This window comes from Schistocerca serialis, chromosome 6, assembly GCF_023864345.2.
Source record: "Schistocerca serialis cubense isolate TAMUIC-IGC-003099 chromosome 6, iqSchSeri2.2, whole genome shotgun sequence".
NCBI classification, from domain to species: domain Eukaryota; kingdom Metazoa; phylum Arthropoda; class Insecta; order Orthoptera; family Acrididae; genus Schistocerca; species Schistocerca serialis.
This window is the reverse complement of record NC_064643.1, coordinates 94,886,326-94,906,511: the sequence shown is the minus strand read 5'-3', so window position 1 is coordinate 94,906,511 and position 20,186 is coordinate 94,886,326. Positions and strand designations below refer to the sequence as shown.

General features: G+C 44.2%; 1 protein-coding gene across 1 annotated transcript in view; it reads left to right on the top strand.

The window, feature by feature from the left end:
- LOC126484597 (uncharacterized) overlaps positions 1-17,330 on the top strand; it is a 51,689-nt gene extending 34,359 nt beyond the window's left edge. Inside the window, exon 2 of the mRNA XM_050108160.1 lies at positions 11,900-17,330. Within this exon, the coding sequence (XP_049964117.1) occupies positions 11,900-12,406 (507 nt within the window). The 3' untranslated portion in view covers positions 12,407-17,330. The remainder of the gene's footprint in view (positions 1-11,899) is intronic.
- The last annotated feature ends 2,856 nt before the right edge of the window (positions 17,331-20,186 follow it).

Genomic DNA, 20,186 nt, shown 5'->3' with positions numbered 1-20,186 from the left:
TACGGTCTTGGCGTGCATCCTTGCGTCGCTGCGGTCCGGTCCCAGGTCGACGGGCACGTGCACCTTCCGCCGACCACTGGCGACAACATCGATGTACTGTGGAGACCTCACGCCCCACGTGTTGAGCAATTCGGCGGTACGTCCACCCGGCCTCCCGCATGCCCACTATACGCCCTCGCTCAAAGTCCGTCAACTGCACATACGGTTCACGTCCACGCTGTCGCGGCATGCTACCAGTGTTAAAGACTGCGATGAAGCTCCGTATGCCACGGCAAACTGGCTGACACTGACGGCGGCGGTGCACAAATGCTGCGCAGCTAGCGCCATTCGACGGCCAACACCGCGGTTCCTGGTGTGTCCGCTGTGCCGTGCGTGTGATCATTGCTTGTACAGCCCTCTCGCAGTGTCCGGAGCAAGTATGGTGGGTCTGACACACCGGTGTCAATGTGTTCTTTTTTCCATTTCCAGGAGTGTATTTATATAACCATCTTCAGACCCATGGCTTCCTTGGAGGATGGTAGGCGGAGCTCTCCTCAGCTGCTACGAACTGATCTTCGTATATAATAGACAGTATAAAAGAAGTATAAAGTTTTATTTTGTTATTTCATTAGCCCCATTTTGTTTTTAATAACTCCCTTTAGTTTAAAATAAATGATGTGATGACAGACTTTCATTATTATACGTCAAAATAGGTGTTTACTTCACAGCAAGTATTACTTTAATTACTAGCAAGCTGAATGAAATAAATAGGCATATACGATGTTCCGAAACTAAGCGTTCAAATTAATTCAGAAGGTAGAGAACAGAAAAAAATGTATTTACCTATGATAGACACAGTCTGTGACGCCAGTTTCTCATGCTAAGGACGATTAACACAGCAGGTAGCTTAGGTTGCCAATTACAGGAGTGGTATTCACGGCAACTGCTCGAATGCTCGACTACTGGCGTGTATGCACGCAGTACATCGTCGGACAATTGACTGACGTGTCCATTGGAAAATTCGTGGCATGTCCGCAATGGTGCCAGCAGCGACGACAACTTTAGCGAGGAGGTCTTCTGTTTCCACAACGTTTTCATACACCAGCTGCTTCACATGCCCCCAGCGGAGGAAATCCAGGCATGTGAGACAAGGTGACCCGGGTGGTCGATCCGTAGGTACCTCACAGCTATACTGAAATGGGCTGGCGCCCCATCGTGCTGGCATCATGTAACGTTTACAGCTCCAGCAATCTTCCGTTTCGAAGATGTGACATCTCCGTCCGTTGAGGTGAAATGGAAGAATGTACGATCCTATCAACCTACCACCGAAAATGCCAGCCAGCACATTAACACCGAATCGCCATTGATTAGCATCAGGTCGAGTACGTCGTGGATTCACATGTTCGCCGGCCATGGTGGCCGAGCGGTTCTAGGCGCTCAGTCCGGAATCGCGCGATTGCTACGGTCGCAAGTTCGAATCCTGCCTAGGGCATGGATGTGTGTGATGTCCTTAGGATAGTTAGGTTTAAGTAGTTCTAAGTTCTAGGGGACTGATGACCACAGCTGTTCAGTCCCATAGTGCTCAGGGCCATTTGAACCATTTTCATATGTTCCCAAACAAGTGAGCTGTGGATGTTTGAACGTCAGCACACATTCCCAGTCGGCGACAGCGGCGCAACAGCTTACGTCAGCACCAGTAACAAAACGTCCCCTGGCATTACAAGTTAGCTTCGGAGACCATATGTTCGTTATCGAAATATATTTCTTTTGGTGTTCTCTATCTCCTGTATTAATTTGAACAAACTGTTTCCGAACAACTTGTATGTGACCAAATGTATCGCGTAATTCATGTATGAGTTGGTATCAACGGTATCTATAGACACTGGTTTTGCTATTACGGTGATGGAAATGTGCCTACCGCGGAGGTACATTCAATGCACGGGTGCTGAACAGACGAACACTTACCTCACCCGTACTGTCCGGAATATTCACATTTGACTTCTGATTCTTGATCGGAATATCACTTTGCATCACCCACCGCCTGTGTAATTTTGCAACTAAGGGTTTTTCCTTTACTCCCCTAATTTTTCTGTACCGCGCTCTCGCTTACACGGGGCGCGCACTAAAGGATTGCGGACTAGTTCCAGTGTTTCAGACGATAGCTCAGATGGCTCGTGCTTGGCTTTGCCACACCGCGATCTCGGCCTTTGCAGAGCAGTCGTGACTCTACTGAGTCTGCTTCGTGACTGGCGGAAGCAGTTCCTCGTGCGACCCGCAGCCACGGCTGGCGGTGAATCGGTTTATCGTCTTCACCACTCTTGAACAATTTCTCAGCTTTACAATACATTTGTCCTCATTCGGCGCCAGTTCTCATTTCTTCATTACGGAAAACAGCAGTATACTCTTCATCTGATTTTCTTTAACTCCATACGAACCACTTCCGTTGTTATTGTTGTTGTTTCGGTCGTGACTGGTTTGGTGGACCTCTCCACGCTAGCCTATGCCGCTCAGCGTAACTACTGCAACCTATATGCGCTCGAACTTGCTTTCTGCACTCAAGCTTCGGTCTCCCTGCGCAGTTTCCTCTATTTCCAAATTTACGATTCATTGACGTATCACGATATGTCCTGTCAGCTGATCTCTTCTTTAAGTTGTACTACACATTTCTTTTTTTCCAGTCCGATTCTGTGTCCTCCCATCAGTTCCATCCATCAAACCTTCAAAATTCTCCTGCAGCACCACACATCAAATGTATCTATTTACTTCTTGTCGGAACTCTTTATGGTCTTCATTTCACTGGCGTACAGAGCTACACTTCGTATAACTTCGGAAAAGATTTTCTAACAATTAAATTTGTTTTCGCTGTTAACAAATTCTTGTTTTTTTATTAATGCCATCCTCGCTATTGCTTATCTGCATTTTACATCATCTCTGCTTCTGCCATCAGATTTTTTTGCTGCCCAAATCGCGAAACTCATCTCCCGCTTTCAGTGTCTCATTTACTAACGTAATTCCCTCAGCCTCACTTGATTTAATTCGACAACGTTCCATTACCATCGTTTTACTTTTGCTGAGAGACCATTCATTCCATTCAACAGCTATTCGAAGTCCTTTGTGTCTCTGCCAGGACTGCAGTGTCGCCAGGAAGCCTCGAAGTTTTAAATCGTAAACAGGGTGCATGATAGTTATTCGCGAAAGCTGACGTGTGCGAGAGTATATGTTAATAGAATGGAAATAATACCAGTAAACATGGGACCCTCCTGCGACATAACCGCAGATGTGTGTTCACTAGCCGCCACTGACACCAGTGTCTAATATTGCCCTAGTTGGTATAAATCTGTCTGACATTTAATCTTTTCGATTGAAATACCCTCCAGCAGCGCTTAAAATCACCAAAAGGTGAAGTTTTGTTCTTAGCGCCGACTCTTTTTTCCTGGAACACCTCCACGAAGGTCATTACCATATCCTAATAAAAATGCTGACATGCTTGTATTTCCGAATACTTTTGTAAGCTTATGAATCCTCCTGACTTTTTTTGTCTCTGTACCTAGGGGTTAAAGGAGCTTTTCAAACCTCGAGACTTATCTCAGGCCGGCACATTCTCATGATGGATTATGTGTACTACCAATTGTAGTCACTGAAAGTGATACCTGGAAGTCAGTAGACTAAGATTCTAGACTGAAAGATTTTGCTACATTAAAGGCTAGAAAAATTTCAATAATTCGTTTTCATACAAGCGAAAAATTGTCGATACGCATGGTGAAGATGTGTATAAATTGTACATGATTGTATCAATACAATGTATCTTTCATATCACAGACAAATGTGTGTCTTCCTTTTCAGTCACATACATAAACATTGAGATAACTTTTATTAATTCTTAATTACCTTTATGGAAAAGTGTCTTAAGTTTAATTTCTTAGTGGTGAGTTTTCTTCACATTTAAACCACAATTTACTTCGCTCAGCAATGTCAACATAAAAGTTCACGAATTTTATTTATTTTTGACCCACTTTTCCTAACTGGAACTCCAAATAGTCGATAGATTATAAAACAAAAAAGTTACACAATTTAAGCAAAAAATAACAGATATTGTATACATTGCGCAAAAAAGTATAACTTTTTCGGAACCCTGTAATTGTCTCGCACTGCAACGTGCAATCGTCAAACATGGCTCGCAGGTGGATTCCTACGCAATGCTGAAATAGAGTGGCGCACCACGAAGTCACCCTCGGCGGCGCTTCAAACAGCAAGGTGTCAACACGTGCGATATAACGGCCACGGATCAGAACTTCATGCACGATGTTAGCTGGGTTAATGATGTCGCATTGGCACCACATTTCTCCACAATTCTGCCCAGTGCCATTGTGGAAGGAACACACTATCGAAAGGTCGTCACAGCCCCTCTTACCCACATTTCATCTTTCTTTTGTCGCCTCTGCGATGGAGCGCGACACCCAACGTTGCAACCATTCGGGTTGCTTATGGATGGCCGAGGAAGACATTTCAGACGCAGTACCATTCAGAATCGACACAGGAAGTCCTTATGAGGTAACATAAATGGCGTCAATAAAACTACCACTTTCCATTTCACGATCTAAAAACGACGATTCGCCGTGCCATGAGCAACAGATCGACTTTGTTGACAAGGTTAGACACGTATGGCACCCAGCGGACGATTCAACCCTACTCTAAGGACATTGTGGATCTTCCCTGTTTGGAGGATAGAGCGACAGCAAATGTTACTCTGTTGGACGGGGTGCAACCACCAGGGACCAATCGAAACCGGGCGATGTAATTTAAGCTCGATCCAAAGCAAGGGTGTGCTTTTTTGGCCCTGCTGTGCTTTTTTGGCCCTGCTGTTCACGCCCTCCTGTGGAGTGATCACGGGGCTGTGGAACGTTGTCACACAGTGGATAAAACTGGATAGGCCCTCTGTAAGACCGGCCAGTTCGGCAACACTGTAGGTGCCAGCCACGCACCTTTGTTCAGCACTTTTAAGACTCCCGACACCATTCATCGGAGTAGCGCTCTGCTGCTGCTCTCGGGCCTGGGAGCAGGCAACCCTTTCGACACTCCTCATACGCTGGAGCAGTCACGAGACACGGCCGGCCGAAGTGGCCGTGCGGTTAAAGGCGCTGCAGTCTGGAACCGCAAGACCGCTACGGTCGCAGGTTCGAATCCTGCCTCGGGCATGGATGTTTGTGATGTCCTTAGGTTAGTTAGGTTTAACTAGTTCTAAGTTCTAGGGGACTAATGACCTCAGCAGTTGAGTCCCATAGTGCTCAGAGCCATTTGAACCATTTGAACCATCACGAGACACGACTCAGCTGAATGCTGTCGAAATCTGTGGCAGGTACATTTTTAATGTGCTGAACGATGGTGCGTGGCTGGCACCTAAAGAGATGCCGAAATGGCACGTTTCACAGGGGGTCTATCCAGTTTTATTCATGCACATGTCAGTGTTGCACCCCTCCATGTTACATCACTGGAGTGCGTGAAACAGGAAGACCGAAAAAGTATGAACACCCTCTGGTGCTTTGGATCTAGTTTAAATTTCATCGAGCGGTTTCTACTGGTCCCTGATGATTGCACCCTGTCCAACAGAGTAAAAACTGCTGTCGCTCTAAACTCCAAAGCGGACAGATCGCATTCAGACCCACGATAGCCTTAGAGCAGGGTTGAATCATCCAAGGGGTGTCAGCTGTGTCGAACATTGTCAAAAAAGTCGTTCTGTTGTTCACCGCACTGCAAACCATCTTCTTCGACCTCGAAATGTGTGGGAATCAAAGCTCCAAGAAAAGTAGCGGTTTCATTGATGCCGTTTCTGCCACCTCCTGACAGCTTTCCGAGTCGATTCTGAGTGGCACTGTGTCTGAAATATTTTCGTCGGCAACCCAGTAGGAAAACGCTGGGTGTCACTGTTTTGAGAACCATCGCAGAGGCGTGAAAAGAAGGGGTGGAACGTCGATAAGAGTGGGTCCCACCATCTTCTCATCGTGTGACTCGCCCACGGCGCCATTCGACGGTATTGTGGTGAAATATGGTGCCAGTGTGACGTCATTAACCCACAAGTTCTGAACTGTGGCCTGTCATTCCCATGTGTCGACACCTTTCTGTTTGACCCATCGCCGAGGCCGAGTTTGACGTCGAGGTGCGCCACGCTTTTCCACCATTACAGAGGAAGGTTGTAGGCAGAGCCAGATTTCAAACGTTACTGCTGCAGTGGGACACTACCAAGGATCTTCCAAAAAGAGGGACTTTTTGCGCTTTGTATTTTGAGTTTTTGGACTCAGCTAAATAGACAGGACATTTTTTTGTGACGATAAAACACTACAAAGGGTCTGTTTCTTTCTGATTCCACTAAAAGCTTTTAAAGATCTCAGGAATTACCTTAAATGAGAATGCATTGTTTGTACTTTCAACATTTAGCACTCGAATAATATTCAAAAATTTATTTCTGTTACAAAGAAATGTCTGTGTAGTACTTAGATTAAAAGGAAACACACGTTCATTAGACCTAAATTTAAAGGTCTTATCCATAGCAAGAAATATGTGACCGAGAGTGAGGTGGCTATTAGGGATTAACTCGAAGTAGAGGAGGGATGTAGCAAAATACAATGTGAGATGCAGACTGGAATGGGCATAATGAGTCACTTGTCATTACCAATAGCCATGATTTTAAAGGTAACTATCGAAGATCATTCGAAGGTTGCGTTGTGTTTCATTGAAGTCCATATTTGTGACGTTGGATTTGGAAAGAGCAAACAGACACTTGAACTTTAAGTCTTGGTTAACGTGTTTATTGGCAAAAATAAATACATCATAGCGTATAAATGTTATTGTGGCATTTGCATGACTAAACATAAATAAAACATCGATCATTGGTTTACAAGTCGTTGAATGGGAACCCTCACCTCTCATTCCTCGCGTGCCTTTTCCAGTTTGCATCTAACATTGTATTTTGCTGTGTCCCTCCTCTGGAACTAAAAACATATTTGCTTATTTGACCCCGACTGGACCTTTCCATGACCTTGAATAATGTATCATTTAATACGTAATATTTGCCTGCCATTTCGAATCTTGAATCAAGTAGTAGGATTTCCATTAAAAAAAATAGTTTTAGCCTCCATATCACCTTGAAAATCACGGCCATGGTCCTCTTTGCCACCCACAACGTTTATCTGAAACATTTTGTTGTATCTCATCTCCATCCTGAGTTATTCCCCATTATGGATTAGAATGATCCGTCTTATATATGCATGTCTGTTTCTGTGTAGTCTAAGTGCAGTATACGTCTATTGTTCGCGTATTGGTCGCGGAAGAAGACTGCGTGTTCTGGGGAATCTTCATCCCTGCATGTGCATGTAGGTGTCGGTCTCAGACTCACATGGTTTAAGTGCGTGGGATAAGGTCAGTGTCCAGTTACGAAATGTACCATACCAGCTGGGATCGGATTGTTATTCTCAACAGCTCTCTTGTGTCAGGTAGGAAGTCGTGCAGTCTACGTCTCTTACTACTTACATCCCACTAACTTTGCGACATAACCAGACGCCAACTTTTCACGTAACATGTAGTCTGTGTAGTTATTGCATGCACCCCATCTCGTCTCCCCATATTTAACCACTACGTTGCGGCTCAGTATTTGATCCTGATATCTCTGGGGCATATTTTGAGCACCACACACAGTGGATACACTGAAGTGGTGCCGAAGGCTCCAGGTATCCTAAGTACGAGGACACTTCCTTGCCCTTGTCTGACTGATGCTTTGTTGGTAACCAGGATATGATTGTGCGCCCACGTGCTGGCTGCAAAGCTGAGTACTGATTCGGAGAGCTCACACTGGTATGTCCGTAGGACTGGTAGAGGTAGTCTGTACTGTTTTGGCCGGCCGAAGTGGCCGAGTGGTTCTAGGCGCTACAGTCTGAACCGCGCAACCGCTACGGTCGCAGGTTCGAATCCTGCCTCGGGCATGGATGTGTGTGATGTCCTTAGGTTAGTTAGGTTTAAGTAGTTCTAAGTTCTAGGGGACTGATGACCTCAGAAGTTAAGTCCCATAGTTCTCCGAGCCATTTGAACCATTTTGTACTGTTTTGAATTTAGCTTCACCTGTTGGTTTAGGACTTTCTTCTACTTTGTCTGTTGTTAGTTATGAGTTCGTGAAAATTCAATTTCTCATCTATCAGTACCTCAAGACAGCGCGTGACATGTGCTAGTTTTATGTTCGTGTCTCCTATTTCAACTGGAGGGTTCCTTTGGAGTGGTCCGTTCAGCAATGTGTATGTTGTTTTACTTTCGGCTATCCTGAGTTTGTTGTCGTGACACCATTTTATAACTGTGTGTAGTATTCCACTGACTTTCTCTCCTAGATAGGTTTTGTTGTTTGTGGCGACCACAACTAATAGGTCATCTGCGGAGACGCCAATTCCGTCTGACTTGTCATCCATATCTAAAAGTTGTAGGAGGGGTTAGATTGTTATATCCCAGATGATGGGGCCGCAGACCGATCTTTGAGGACAATCTTTGGTAACTCTTTTAATTACTTTCCGGCTGTCCATTTGCCCTTAGACTACTCGGTCTTTACAGTGGTCTAGGAAACTGCCGTATAGTGATTGCTATACTACCAGACTTTTGAAATATTGCGGGCCACCAGAAGTTATCGAATGCCCCGGCAGTGTCAATCATTATTGCCATAGCGTATTTCTGCGTATTGATGGCAGCATCTATGGACTTGGTGATTCTGAAGCCGAACTGGTGTTGTCTCGAACCGCTGAGAGCCCTGTGGGTTTGCAAACGATTATACAGTAGCTTCTCCTAAATATTTGTAGGATGTTTATTAGGCATATACAGTGAAACGCCAAAGAATCTCGTATAGCCATGCGTATTCAAATACATAGATATGTAAACAGGCAGAATACGACGCTGCGGTCGGCAACGCCTATGTAAGGCAACAAGTGTCTGCCGCAGCTGTTCGATCGGTTATTGCTACGGTGGCAGGTTATCAACATTTAAGTGAGTTTCAACGCGGTGTTACGTCAGCGCACCAGCGATGGGACATAGCATCTCCAAGGTAGCGATGAAGTAGGGATCTTTCGGTACGACCATTTCACAAGTGTATCGCGAATATCAGGAATCAGGTAAAACCCCAAATCTCCGACAGCGCTGCGGCCAGAAAAAGATCCTGCAAGAACGGGACTAACGATGACTGAAGAGACTTGTTCAGCGTGACAGATGTGCAACAATGGGCTATCATCAAGCGTCAGCGTGCGTACCATTCAACGAAACATCATCGATATGGGCTTTCGGAGCCGAAGGCCCACTCGCATACCCTTGATGACTGCACGAAAAAAAGCTTTACGCCTCGCCTGGGCACGTCAACACAAATATTGGACTTCTTGATGCGATAATTTACCAACAGCCGTATGTATTGTAGAAATTTATTTTATTTTATGCACTTCGTGTCGCCTGGCCACCGAGAGCTGTTGCAGGACGAATTGATTCACGGATCCAGTTATATGGCTCCTTCCGTGTATAACGATTTGACGACTATGACGAGTGGGGCCTGAAGATGGCATCAATACAATGCCGAAACTGGTAGCACATAGAAGTTCATAAAATAAAATAAATTTCTACAATGCATGCGGCTGGTGGTTAATTATCGCTTCAAGAAGTTGATGCCAGCCGTCGGCCCAAGTTCCATAATGGATCAACGAAGATCAAATATTGGACTGCTGATGACTGGAAACATATCCCCTGGTCGGAGGAGTCTCGTTTCAAATTGTATCGAGCGGGTAGACGTGTACGGATATTGAGACAACCTCATGAATGCATGGACCCTGCATGTCAGCAGGAGACCATTCAAGCTGGTGGAGGCTCTGTATCCGTGTGGGGCGTGTGCGGTTAGAGTGATATGAGACCCCTGATACATCTAGATACGACTCTGACAGGTGACACGTTCGTAAGCATCGTGTGTGATCACCTGCATCCATTCATGTCCTTTGCGCATTCCGACGGACTTGGCCTGTTCCAGCAGGATAATGCGACACTCCACACGTTCAGAATTGCTAAAGAGTGGCCGTAGGAACACTCTTTTAAATACTTCCGCTGGCCACCAGACTCCCCAGACACGAACATTATTGAGCATACTACGGTATATTGATAAGTTTCACTAGTGGACAGTCGGCAACAGAAACCAAAACATTGCATTAAAACAAGCGTTCAGTGCATAGTGCTGTGGAATGTGGAAAAAACAGCAAATTGGCTCTCATAGGGAGAAGAACAACACCAAAAATGCAACAGGAGCGTAATATGTAAGAAAATGTCTACGCAACCTGCCACTGATGATGCCTTGCAGAAAATAAAGGCGAAACGCGTATGGCACTAAAATTGTGTTTTATTCAGTTGCTGTCAGACGGTCCATAAGTGAAACTTATCAATATACCGTATTATTACGCGCAACTGAGGAGGACAGGACCACAAAAGTTGAAGATTATTGAGCATATTTGGGATGACTTGCGACGTGCTATTCAGAGGAGGTATCCACCACCTGGTACTCTTACGGATTTATGGACAGCTCTTGCAGGATTCCTTATGTCAGTTCGCTGCAGGATTACTTCAGACATTAGTAGTGTCTATTGTACCTCGTGTTGCGGTACTTCGGCGTGCTCGCGGGGGCCCTACGCGATATTAGGCAGGTGTACCAGTTTCTTAGGCTCTTCAGTGTAGGTCTGTAAGTCTTTGGATCTGAAAGTTCCCTGTCTTCTGCTTTCTAAATAATGACTGCTTTGGAGGTTTTCCATACTGTAGGTACTCTGGCCAACCGTAATGCACTGTTCAGTAGCGTTGTTAGGAACGGGGTGACGTGCGGTGCGGTGACTGTTCCCGATATTAGGCCGGTGTACCAGTTATTTTGGCTCTTCAGTGTAGGACTGTAAGCCTTTCGATCTGAAGGTCTCCTGTCTGCTGGTTTCTAAATAGTGACTGCTTTGGAGGTTTTCCATACTGTAGGTACCCTGCCAAACCATAAGGATCTGTTCAGTAGCATTGTTAGGAATTGGGTGACGTGCGGTGCGGTGAATGGTCCCGATATTAGGTCGGTGTACCAGCTATTTTGGCTCTTCAGTGTAGGTCCGTAAGTCTTTGGATCTGAAAGTTCCCTGTCTACTGGTTTCTAAATAATGACTGCTTTGGAGGTTTTCCATACCGTAGGTACCCTGCCCAAACGTAAAGCACTGTTCAGTAGCGTTGTTAGGAATGGGATGACGTGTGGTGCGGTGACTGGTTCCGATATTAGGCCGGTGTACCAGTTATTTTGGCTCTTCAGTGTAGGTCTGTAAGTCTCTGGATCTGAAAGTTCCCTGTGTGTTGGTTTCCAAATAATGACTGCTTTGGAGGTTTTCCATACTGTAAGTACCCTGCCCAACCATAAGGCACTGTTCAGTAGCGTTGTTAGGAATGGGGTGACGTGCGGTGCGGTGGCTGACTGGTGTGTTGGTTTGTTGCACAGGTGGTGCAGCAGGTGGCGGGAACAGGGTGACATGCGGTGCGGTCATTGGTCTGTTTGTCTGTCGCGCAGGTGGTGAAGCTGGCGGCGGGAACTGGGTGATGTGTGGTGTGGTGACTGGTCTGTTTGTCTGTCCCGCAGGTGGCACAGCTGGTGGTGGGAACTGGGTAACGTGTGGTGTGGTGAATGGTCTGTTTGTCTGTCGCGCAGATGGTGCAGCTGATGGCGGGAACTGGGTGACGTGTGGTGTGGTGACTGGTCTGTTTGTCTGTCGCGCAGATGGTGCAGCTGATGGCGGGAACTGGGTGACGTGTGGTGTGGTGACTGGTCTGTTTGTCTGTCGCGCAGATGGTGCAGCTGGTGGCGGGAACTGGGTGAAGTGCGGTGTGGTGACTGGTCTGTTTGTCTGTCGCGCAGGTGGTGCAGCTGGTGGCGGTGTTGCTGGCGGTGGTGGCTGGCGGGCGCGCGGGCCTGCTGCGCGTGCCGCGCGTCTACAACGCGCTCATCTCGACCAACCAGCGGCTGGCGCCGAGCCGCGCCGACACCGTCTCGCTGCCCGTGGTGGGGCCGGTGGCGCTGCTGCCCGCCGCCGCCATCGTCGCCGAGGAGGCGGCGCCGCCCCCGGCCGCCAAGAACGCCTCGGAGGCGGAGGCGGCGGCCAACCACACGGCGGCCGCGCTCGTGGCGCCGCTCGCCGTCTACAGCCCGTACTACTACTCGGCGTACTCGTACCACTACAACCCGTACCTGGTGCCGCCGCTGCTGCACTACGGCTACAACTACCTGCCGCTGCCGCTGACGGTGCCCGTCCCGCTCGCCGTCGCCCACCCCGCGCCGGGGGCGGCGGACAAGCCCGACCAGAAGAGCGGCGGCGACGCCAAGGCCGATGCCGACAAGGAGTCCGTCACCGTGGAGGCCAACTGAGGCCGCCGAGCCCCGCCACCCCCGAACCACCGCTCCAGGCTTTCCGACTTGACCTCCCACAAACTTACCGTCCACCGTCGACCGTAGAAAAAGCGCGTCGGTACCCGGAACCACCAGCAGCCACACCGTTTTGGAGTGTCATCACCTGTCAGGAGAACACTTTGCGATTAGCTACCGTATGGTCAGGAAGGCGTCCATTTCAACGTGTCACCCCTCACCCCCATACGTGTTAATTGGAAGAAAATTGGGAGATCTCTGTGAATATGCAGGTCCCACACTCATTGTAGGTGCAATATTTACCCAACGGGACACACAGTGGACCAACAACCTCTGCAGTCGTTCAGTCTCTGTACCGCAAAAAACTTCCATTAGTGGGCCACACACTCGATTATATTTTATCTGAGACACCCAGTATTTTAAAATTGCCTGGAAATCTGCCTGCTGAAGCTGCCTTCCTACCGATCGAAGTTCCAGTCGACCAAAACATTTGAGATACTTACTTTTTGTGTGAAGCAAAATGCAGTCTGTAATTTCCGCCGGAGTGCCTACTGAACATCAGCCTTTCTGCCACTCAAAACTTCCGGCGCAGGGCCAAATATGTTAATACTATCCAATCTTATGGGAGACTGTCAGTAATCTGCAATTACCGTTGGAAATGCTCTCTGAAGTTCAGATTTCGTGCCATGCGATAGCTCCGCAAGTGGGCTAAAAACGTTGAGGTAATTACTTCTTATGCCAGACACTCTACTCTGTAGTTAGAACGGAAAATCCCTGCTCAAGGTCTGCATTTCTGCCATCTAAAAATTCCGTCAGTGGACCAAAAATGTATACATCTTGCGTGAAATACTCCGGAGAAGCGTTGCTGTCTTGTTCAAGGAGGCATACCAAAGTCTGCAGCCAATTATGCCACGACGTCTCCGCTCCCAGACGCCATCAAAATGAAAACTGATGCACAACGATTTACAAATACTTATAGCGATCACCAAAATCTCTCCAAGTTGAAGAACATCGTATTAACGACACGTTTAATTACTTTTGCAGGATAAAAGAAAACATCAGTTCAAAAAGGCAGTGTTTAATATTGTATCTGTAGACTGATGAAATTCACCATGTGACGTGCCTTTACCACAGGAATATTATTCTGTGCAAAGTTAAAGACACTAAAGCTGGACTGTATCTGCTAAAAGTGAAATCGAGTCTTCACAAGGAAAGTAATTACATCTCAACTGTTTCTGTCCAGAGCATCCAAACGTTTCTCCTGTATGGGGTGAATGAAATTAAAGAAAAGCGTCAATTTTTTAAAAATCTGCATGATTGTAACTATTAATTCCGCCTTCAGTGATAAATAAATTTGACTGTAAATACACTGGAATACAGTGGCATGTGTTTTGCAATATCCGCAATGGATAAGCTTAACAAATAAATTTACTTCCAATGCTGTGGAATAAATCCGCGGTTTTTAATGCCTGTCATGGCTGGTACAAAATTTTAATCAGTTATGTTTGATATATCCAGTGTTTCTTATACACCGAAGTTATTAGTGGCTGACGATGGAATTTACATGCACATACATCTGAAGTATTACAGTCACAGTTTTGCCAAATGTAATGGAGAAAGTAAAATGGCGAAATAGATTCACTGAGGATAAGCTTCAACCAGTCGCCGATCCATAACACATGACGCTCCACTGATGACAGGCGAACAGTAGTGAAAAATTAGGAGCGGTACTGACTTGCACAACATCTCTTCTGCTACAAGTGTACGTCGTGTTGCAAAGACACACTCTGCGCGTATTAAGCGAGTGAATGTTGAAATCTGTAGCCAGGATACTCGCCAGTCGCGGGGCAGCAACATGGAACCACTAGTGCGTTGTCCAACATTCGAAACCTCGACCTCCGCAAGAAAAGTCCGCCGGCGAGACCCCGATTGTGGTCTCTGGGTCGCTTCCAGCACCACGACCTCTGCACCATCGCTTCCGGTCCTATGAGCAATCTACGGAGCCAATGAGGAGAGTCACTGAGCTATTTTCTTTCGATTATAAGTTTACTTTGCTCTCTCTCATGTTCTTTTATATACACGTCTTTCCCACTTTAAATGTTTACAGATATCATGATCTCTCTCTCTCTCTCTCTCTTTCTCTCTCTCTCTCTCTCTCTATCTCTCTCTCTCTCCCTCTCCCTCCCTCCTTCCTCTTCTTCTTTTTCTTCTTGCGCTATAGTCTTGCACGTAGCACTTTCTCATCATTTTTCCTTGTTACTTCTTTTTCCTTCAGTATTCCTCCACTGTTTGACATTCGTGTTTCTTTTTCTCCACTCGTTAGGCCACTTCCTCCCTGTTTCGCTTCCTGCCTTGGAAAACTTCCATTTTTAAAGCTTCCCTACGGAATATTTCCTTTTCCATAACGTCTTCTTCTCCTGTATTGGTTCTTCCAACTTTTTTTTTTTTTTTGCTGCTTCAATCCATGTGGTTGTTGACTTCATCTTGCCAATGAAATTTCAAGTCTTTTGGGTTAGTCTGTTAGTCTGTTGTCATCCATTCTGTAAATATGTCCAAATAATAGCAATCTCCACATCCTTATTGCTCTGGCATCTTACCCTTGTTCAGATAAACTCCATTACTTCTCCTTAATTTCCAAACATTCGAAGTTTCCTCTTCGTTTCTATTTTTTTTTCCTTTCCTTTTTTTGTAGTCATCGGCTTTCGATTCTTTCTTTTTCTTTTTTTTTTTTTTGAGGAATCAGGTTTTAGGTTAGCTTAATGCTTCTGCTAAATCTTAACGTAATTACTGCAACCATCATTCTCTATAATGTGTTTTGCATACTTTCAGTCTGCTCCTGCTCCTACTGTCTTTCTCCTGTACTGCATCTTACAGCGAGTAGGTCTAATGTGTAGCATTATTATTTTGATTTCTGCTCCTTATCTTACACGAAATATTTTCCCTCTGATTATTGGTAATGTAAATAAATGTACTCGGTTGTGTAAATGCGGTACAATACTGTATTTTGTTTGATGAGTTCTCTCTCTCTCTCTCTCTCTTCTATCTATCTCTGTCCAAAGAGGGATGTACATGTTCTTCTACGTTACCATCCTTTTGCAAAGTACTTTTTTGTATTACAGATAATCAAAAATGTATGTACTTACTTATATGTGAACCGACGCAAGCGTACACATGACACGGTTTTGGGTAGCGGACTTCATTTCTTTCCATCTCGTGCGCATCAGAACAGATCTCGCAAAAGTGACTGGTGATAATTTTTTTTATATATATAAATTTGTGAGTGTCGTTGCTGTTGCAGAAGTCGGGACTATTGCTGTTCTGCTGCGCCGAGGTGGACTCCGCTCTTCTCAAACCCGTGAGTCTCGCTGTCGGAAAACGACGCACCGAGAGGCGGCTTCGTGGCTTGCAAGGCGTGGGTGGGTGTTATCTTGCTGGAGCACCAAGTGCTTGCATGTAACTTGCATCTATCTCTGAACTCTTTAACCCACTCTTGGATTCATTACTGTTAACGCCAATATTCTTTACCATTCAAGACGGCTCCATAATGTTTTAAATATGTGTCTCATAACATATGATACGCTGAATAAATACTTCTTTGTTCTCTATGTTTTGATAACATTTTTAACATTGTGAGTGAACTTTTTGACAACTTCGTTGCTATTTTGTAACCTTACGTAGCTATTTTTTCCGTCTTGCTGTTCTTCTTCACTCATCTTATTGAGAAATACTTCTCATCTTCGTGTCTGTATACAATATCCCTCTCTTTATTCTGCCATTTATATGTATCATACAAACATTTTGTTCCTGGTAATTGCCCTGGGATATAATTCCTCTCCATTAATGCTGATTCTATCTAAATGCTTGTTTCTCTTCATACTGTTCTTTCTTTTGTCTTTTGCCTCCACCTTCGCTTTCCTGTGTGTTAACGTCCGATTTATCTTAGATTAATGTGTTCGCTTGTAACTAAATACGTCATACTTCTTTTTCTATCCCAAATACTTACTGATTGTTTTTGTTTTCTCTGTACTACCTTCTTTTAAGGCCATTCTTTTCTCCTATTTTTATCTCTGTTGAAATGCTTCTATTTTTATCTTGGCTAGAATGCTACAACTAACATTGCTTCTGTAATTAAATTTCAGAATTTTGATGTCCTGCACTAACTCTAACAATTCCAATATTATTCTCTATCGTATTTCTACTCCGACAATAACTCTTTTTCTACTCATTTAATTTTTTCCCAAGAAACACTATTTCTTTGTTTACACGCTTCAGCCCTGGCTGTATTTATTTATCTCACACTGAATTGCTACCGTTCTCTTAATGGCACCATACCCTACTGTCTTTAGTTGACTTTTTTCTGCATTACCTGCACTATTTTAAAGAATGGATAGAGCATTCTGACCTATAATATCTTCCGTTGCAGCTGTCCTTTTGCGTAACGTAGTGACCACTCTTATACTAGAAGCATTGAACGCTGAATCTGATTAGAATGCACTTTGTGGCTTTAAGGTAGTGCTCGAGAATTAACGGTGGTGGGGCACGTTGTGTGTGCCGTAGTCTGCCAGTGTTCAAGGGCCGCTCAGCGTGTGGCTTAGGCGGCACACCTACTGTGTCTACTTACTGTAGCGGCAGGTAGAGCAGCCGGGCAGGCGCCGCCAGCGACCTTTCGCATATAAACGGAGCCGCGCCGCTTGCTGTTTGCTCGCCATTGTGGCCGATCTGAAAGCTGCAAGGCCGTCCTCTCGGTACGTTATCTGTTCTCGGAACTTGTGTGTTCTACGCTCGGTCTGAGTTCTCGTTTTGTATGTGTGTTTTTGTTTTGTGCAACAGTTGTCTTTTGTATCTTGTTTGTGACTGTGCCGCGCAAATAAATAAGAAACGGCGAACAGATACGAAAGGGAAACAATAAAACAAAATAAAAAGAAAACTTGGAATTCTTTGTGCTAGTTCCCTGACAGCCCAAGATCATTCCTTTTCCCACTCAAAGAGCACTGCCCGTTTCAAATTCCGTATCCGAGCAGTTCAGTTTTAGGAAGCGCATAACACAAAGCTGTCTTCTTGTTTTATTACTAGCTTAGCACCAGCTGCTTTGCTCACGTAGACTGTACGGTCCGCAGAGATTTTTTTCTTGTTTTTATGTAATCAAATTTTTATGCTGTTCACAGACTGCAACATCTTCTAAACTTGTGGCGCTAATTAAGGCCGTAGAAGCATGGCCTTTTCCAAATGTACTTCTGACCTAAAAGCGGTTCCAGTAGTCGGAGTAAGAGGTCTTCGTTAATATTGCCCTTTGAGGTCTAGTGGTGATATTCCCATAGAAACTTCCATCTTTCAACAAAAATGGCTCTGAGCACTATGGGACATAAATGCTGAGGTCATCAGTCCCCTAGAACTTACAACTACTTAAACTTAACTAACCTAAGGACGACACACACATCCATGCCCGAGGCAGGATTCGAACCTGCGACCATAGCGGTCACGCGGTTCCAGACTGTAGCGCCTAGAACCGCTCGGCCACCTCGGCCGGCTCATCTTTCAACACTTACTCTTTATTTCTAAATAAGAACTCAAATACAAGTTTTCATAGATTTTGCTTTAAGAATGTTTTAACATAACGAGATATTTTCAGAAAAAATTATCATCCCCTGTTCACCACCTTAGGGGCTGAATATGCAAAAAGCAACGAAACATGAATTTTTTTGTTTCTAGCCAAGAAGTCAAATACGAATTTTGAGAGATTTAGTTTGAAAAATGCTTTCGTAATGAAATATTTTCATAAAAACTTTCATCACCTATTTTTACCCCCTTAGGGATTGAATTTCCAAAAACCCTGAAACAGTATTTTTTACTTCCACCGTGAATTCATATGCATATTTTCATAGACAGTGCTTCAAAAATGCTTCGTAATGAATTACTTCCATAAAAATTTTCATCCTCTTTGGTAACGAATTTTCCAAAAACACTGAAACACGTATTTTTTTTTTTAATATCTAACCAAGAAATCAAATGCCAGATGTTACATAAATTGCTTTAAAATGCTTTATTAGTTCATGATTTATTTGTTAAAAAAGCTTTCACCCACTATTTCATCCCATATGGGCTAAATTTCCAAAAATGCTAAAACACATATTTATTTATTTCGGTCCGAGGAAACAAATACCAATTTTCGTAGTTCTAGCATCAAAATTACCTTAATATCGACAATTTTCAGAAAACCTTTCATCCCCTAGTTCACGTTCTTAGAGTGCAATTTCGAAAAATCCATTCTTAAACCATGAGTCAATATCAGATCAACACCCTCTCCAAATTTCACGTTTCTGTCCTTACCAGATTGGGCTGCACAATAATGAGTCAGTCAGGACATTTAGAGAGAGAGGGAGAGAGAGAGAGAGAGAGAGAGAGAGAGAGATTACAACCGGTTTCGATTCTCTGTCATCTTCACGGTATAAAATATCATATCGAAGACAGACGTGGGACGTAACAGATACCTGATTTCTTAGACCTTGAAGATGGTTGCTAAAAAAATCGGTTGTAATACTGAAATAAAAACAGACAGGTCTTTGTCATCCTATTTCTAAAATATGTAACAGCTGTTGCCAATTTCATAAAAAAAAAATTATTCAAGTAGATCAATATCATAAAAGAAAAGCACAAAATTGTAGATGTTTCATGTTCTACAGTACTTCTTGTATTTAGTTTGTTTCGTTTTACTCAGATTGTTAATTTAATTTAAACTGTTATATAAGCTGCTCGGCTGTTTACACCAGACGTATCTCTTCTCTTCTGTTGAATATATTTGTTTGTTCATTTTGTCCTCCTCTTCTTCCGCCTTATTCTCTCTCTCTCTCTCTCTCTCTCTCTCTCTCTCTCTCTCTCACACACACACACACACACACACACACTCGTGATTTCCGGTATGTCCTATGTAAATTCATTTACTGATTTGCTCGAATATTGTCAATTACTATTTCACTCTCAAAAATGACATTGAATATATGTTTTCTCCTCACTATCGATATGGAATACCTTTTCTAACGTTCGACAGTACTGCATCGTCGTTAACACCTGCAGTAAGTTATAGTCTGATGACGGCCTTATCAGCCGAAAACTGGTTAACGAAATAATACTCCAGAAGATCCATAATTTTGAGCTTTTCAAGCTTTTCATTCAGATTAAGAATTTGTTGTACCAGACAGTAACGGAAGGATTAATTAACATGACTACATCAGTCTTTTGCCTCACAGTCCTCCATGAAATGTTTTGTTATACTATTTCTTGAAAAGAAATTTACAGGAACCAGCCATTTTTATAACTTTATTTACGCCAGATGCGTTATCAATTTGGCTCATCTTCAGTTAGCCTACTGCAATTATATATTCATCATTATAATGTTTGTTTAGACTCACAAGGGGGACCACGACGTTGGGATCACTGATTTACTTCAAACTTTGTGTGCTCTTAGTAGGCCGTTAAAACAATACAATCTGCAAGCAGTAAGGTGCACTACTCTGGCAATTCAGAGAAAACCGCAAGAGGAGCTTTACGCGTTTGCTATGTGGCTTGTGTATCTGTGGGTTCATGGAGGTCAAGTGATTAACATTCCAGCTTCATAAGACGTACGTGTATGACGTGACGGTTCGACTCCTGCCGAACGTAATCATTACTCTATTTTTTTCATCACTGGTCATATTATTTAATTTATGCGACATTTGAAAGATAATATAATAAAAAAACAACGTGCATTTGCGTGAAGTTACAATTTATGTTTTCCACGTCTGTACGA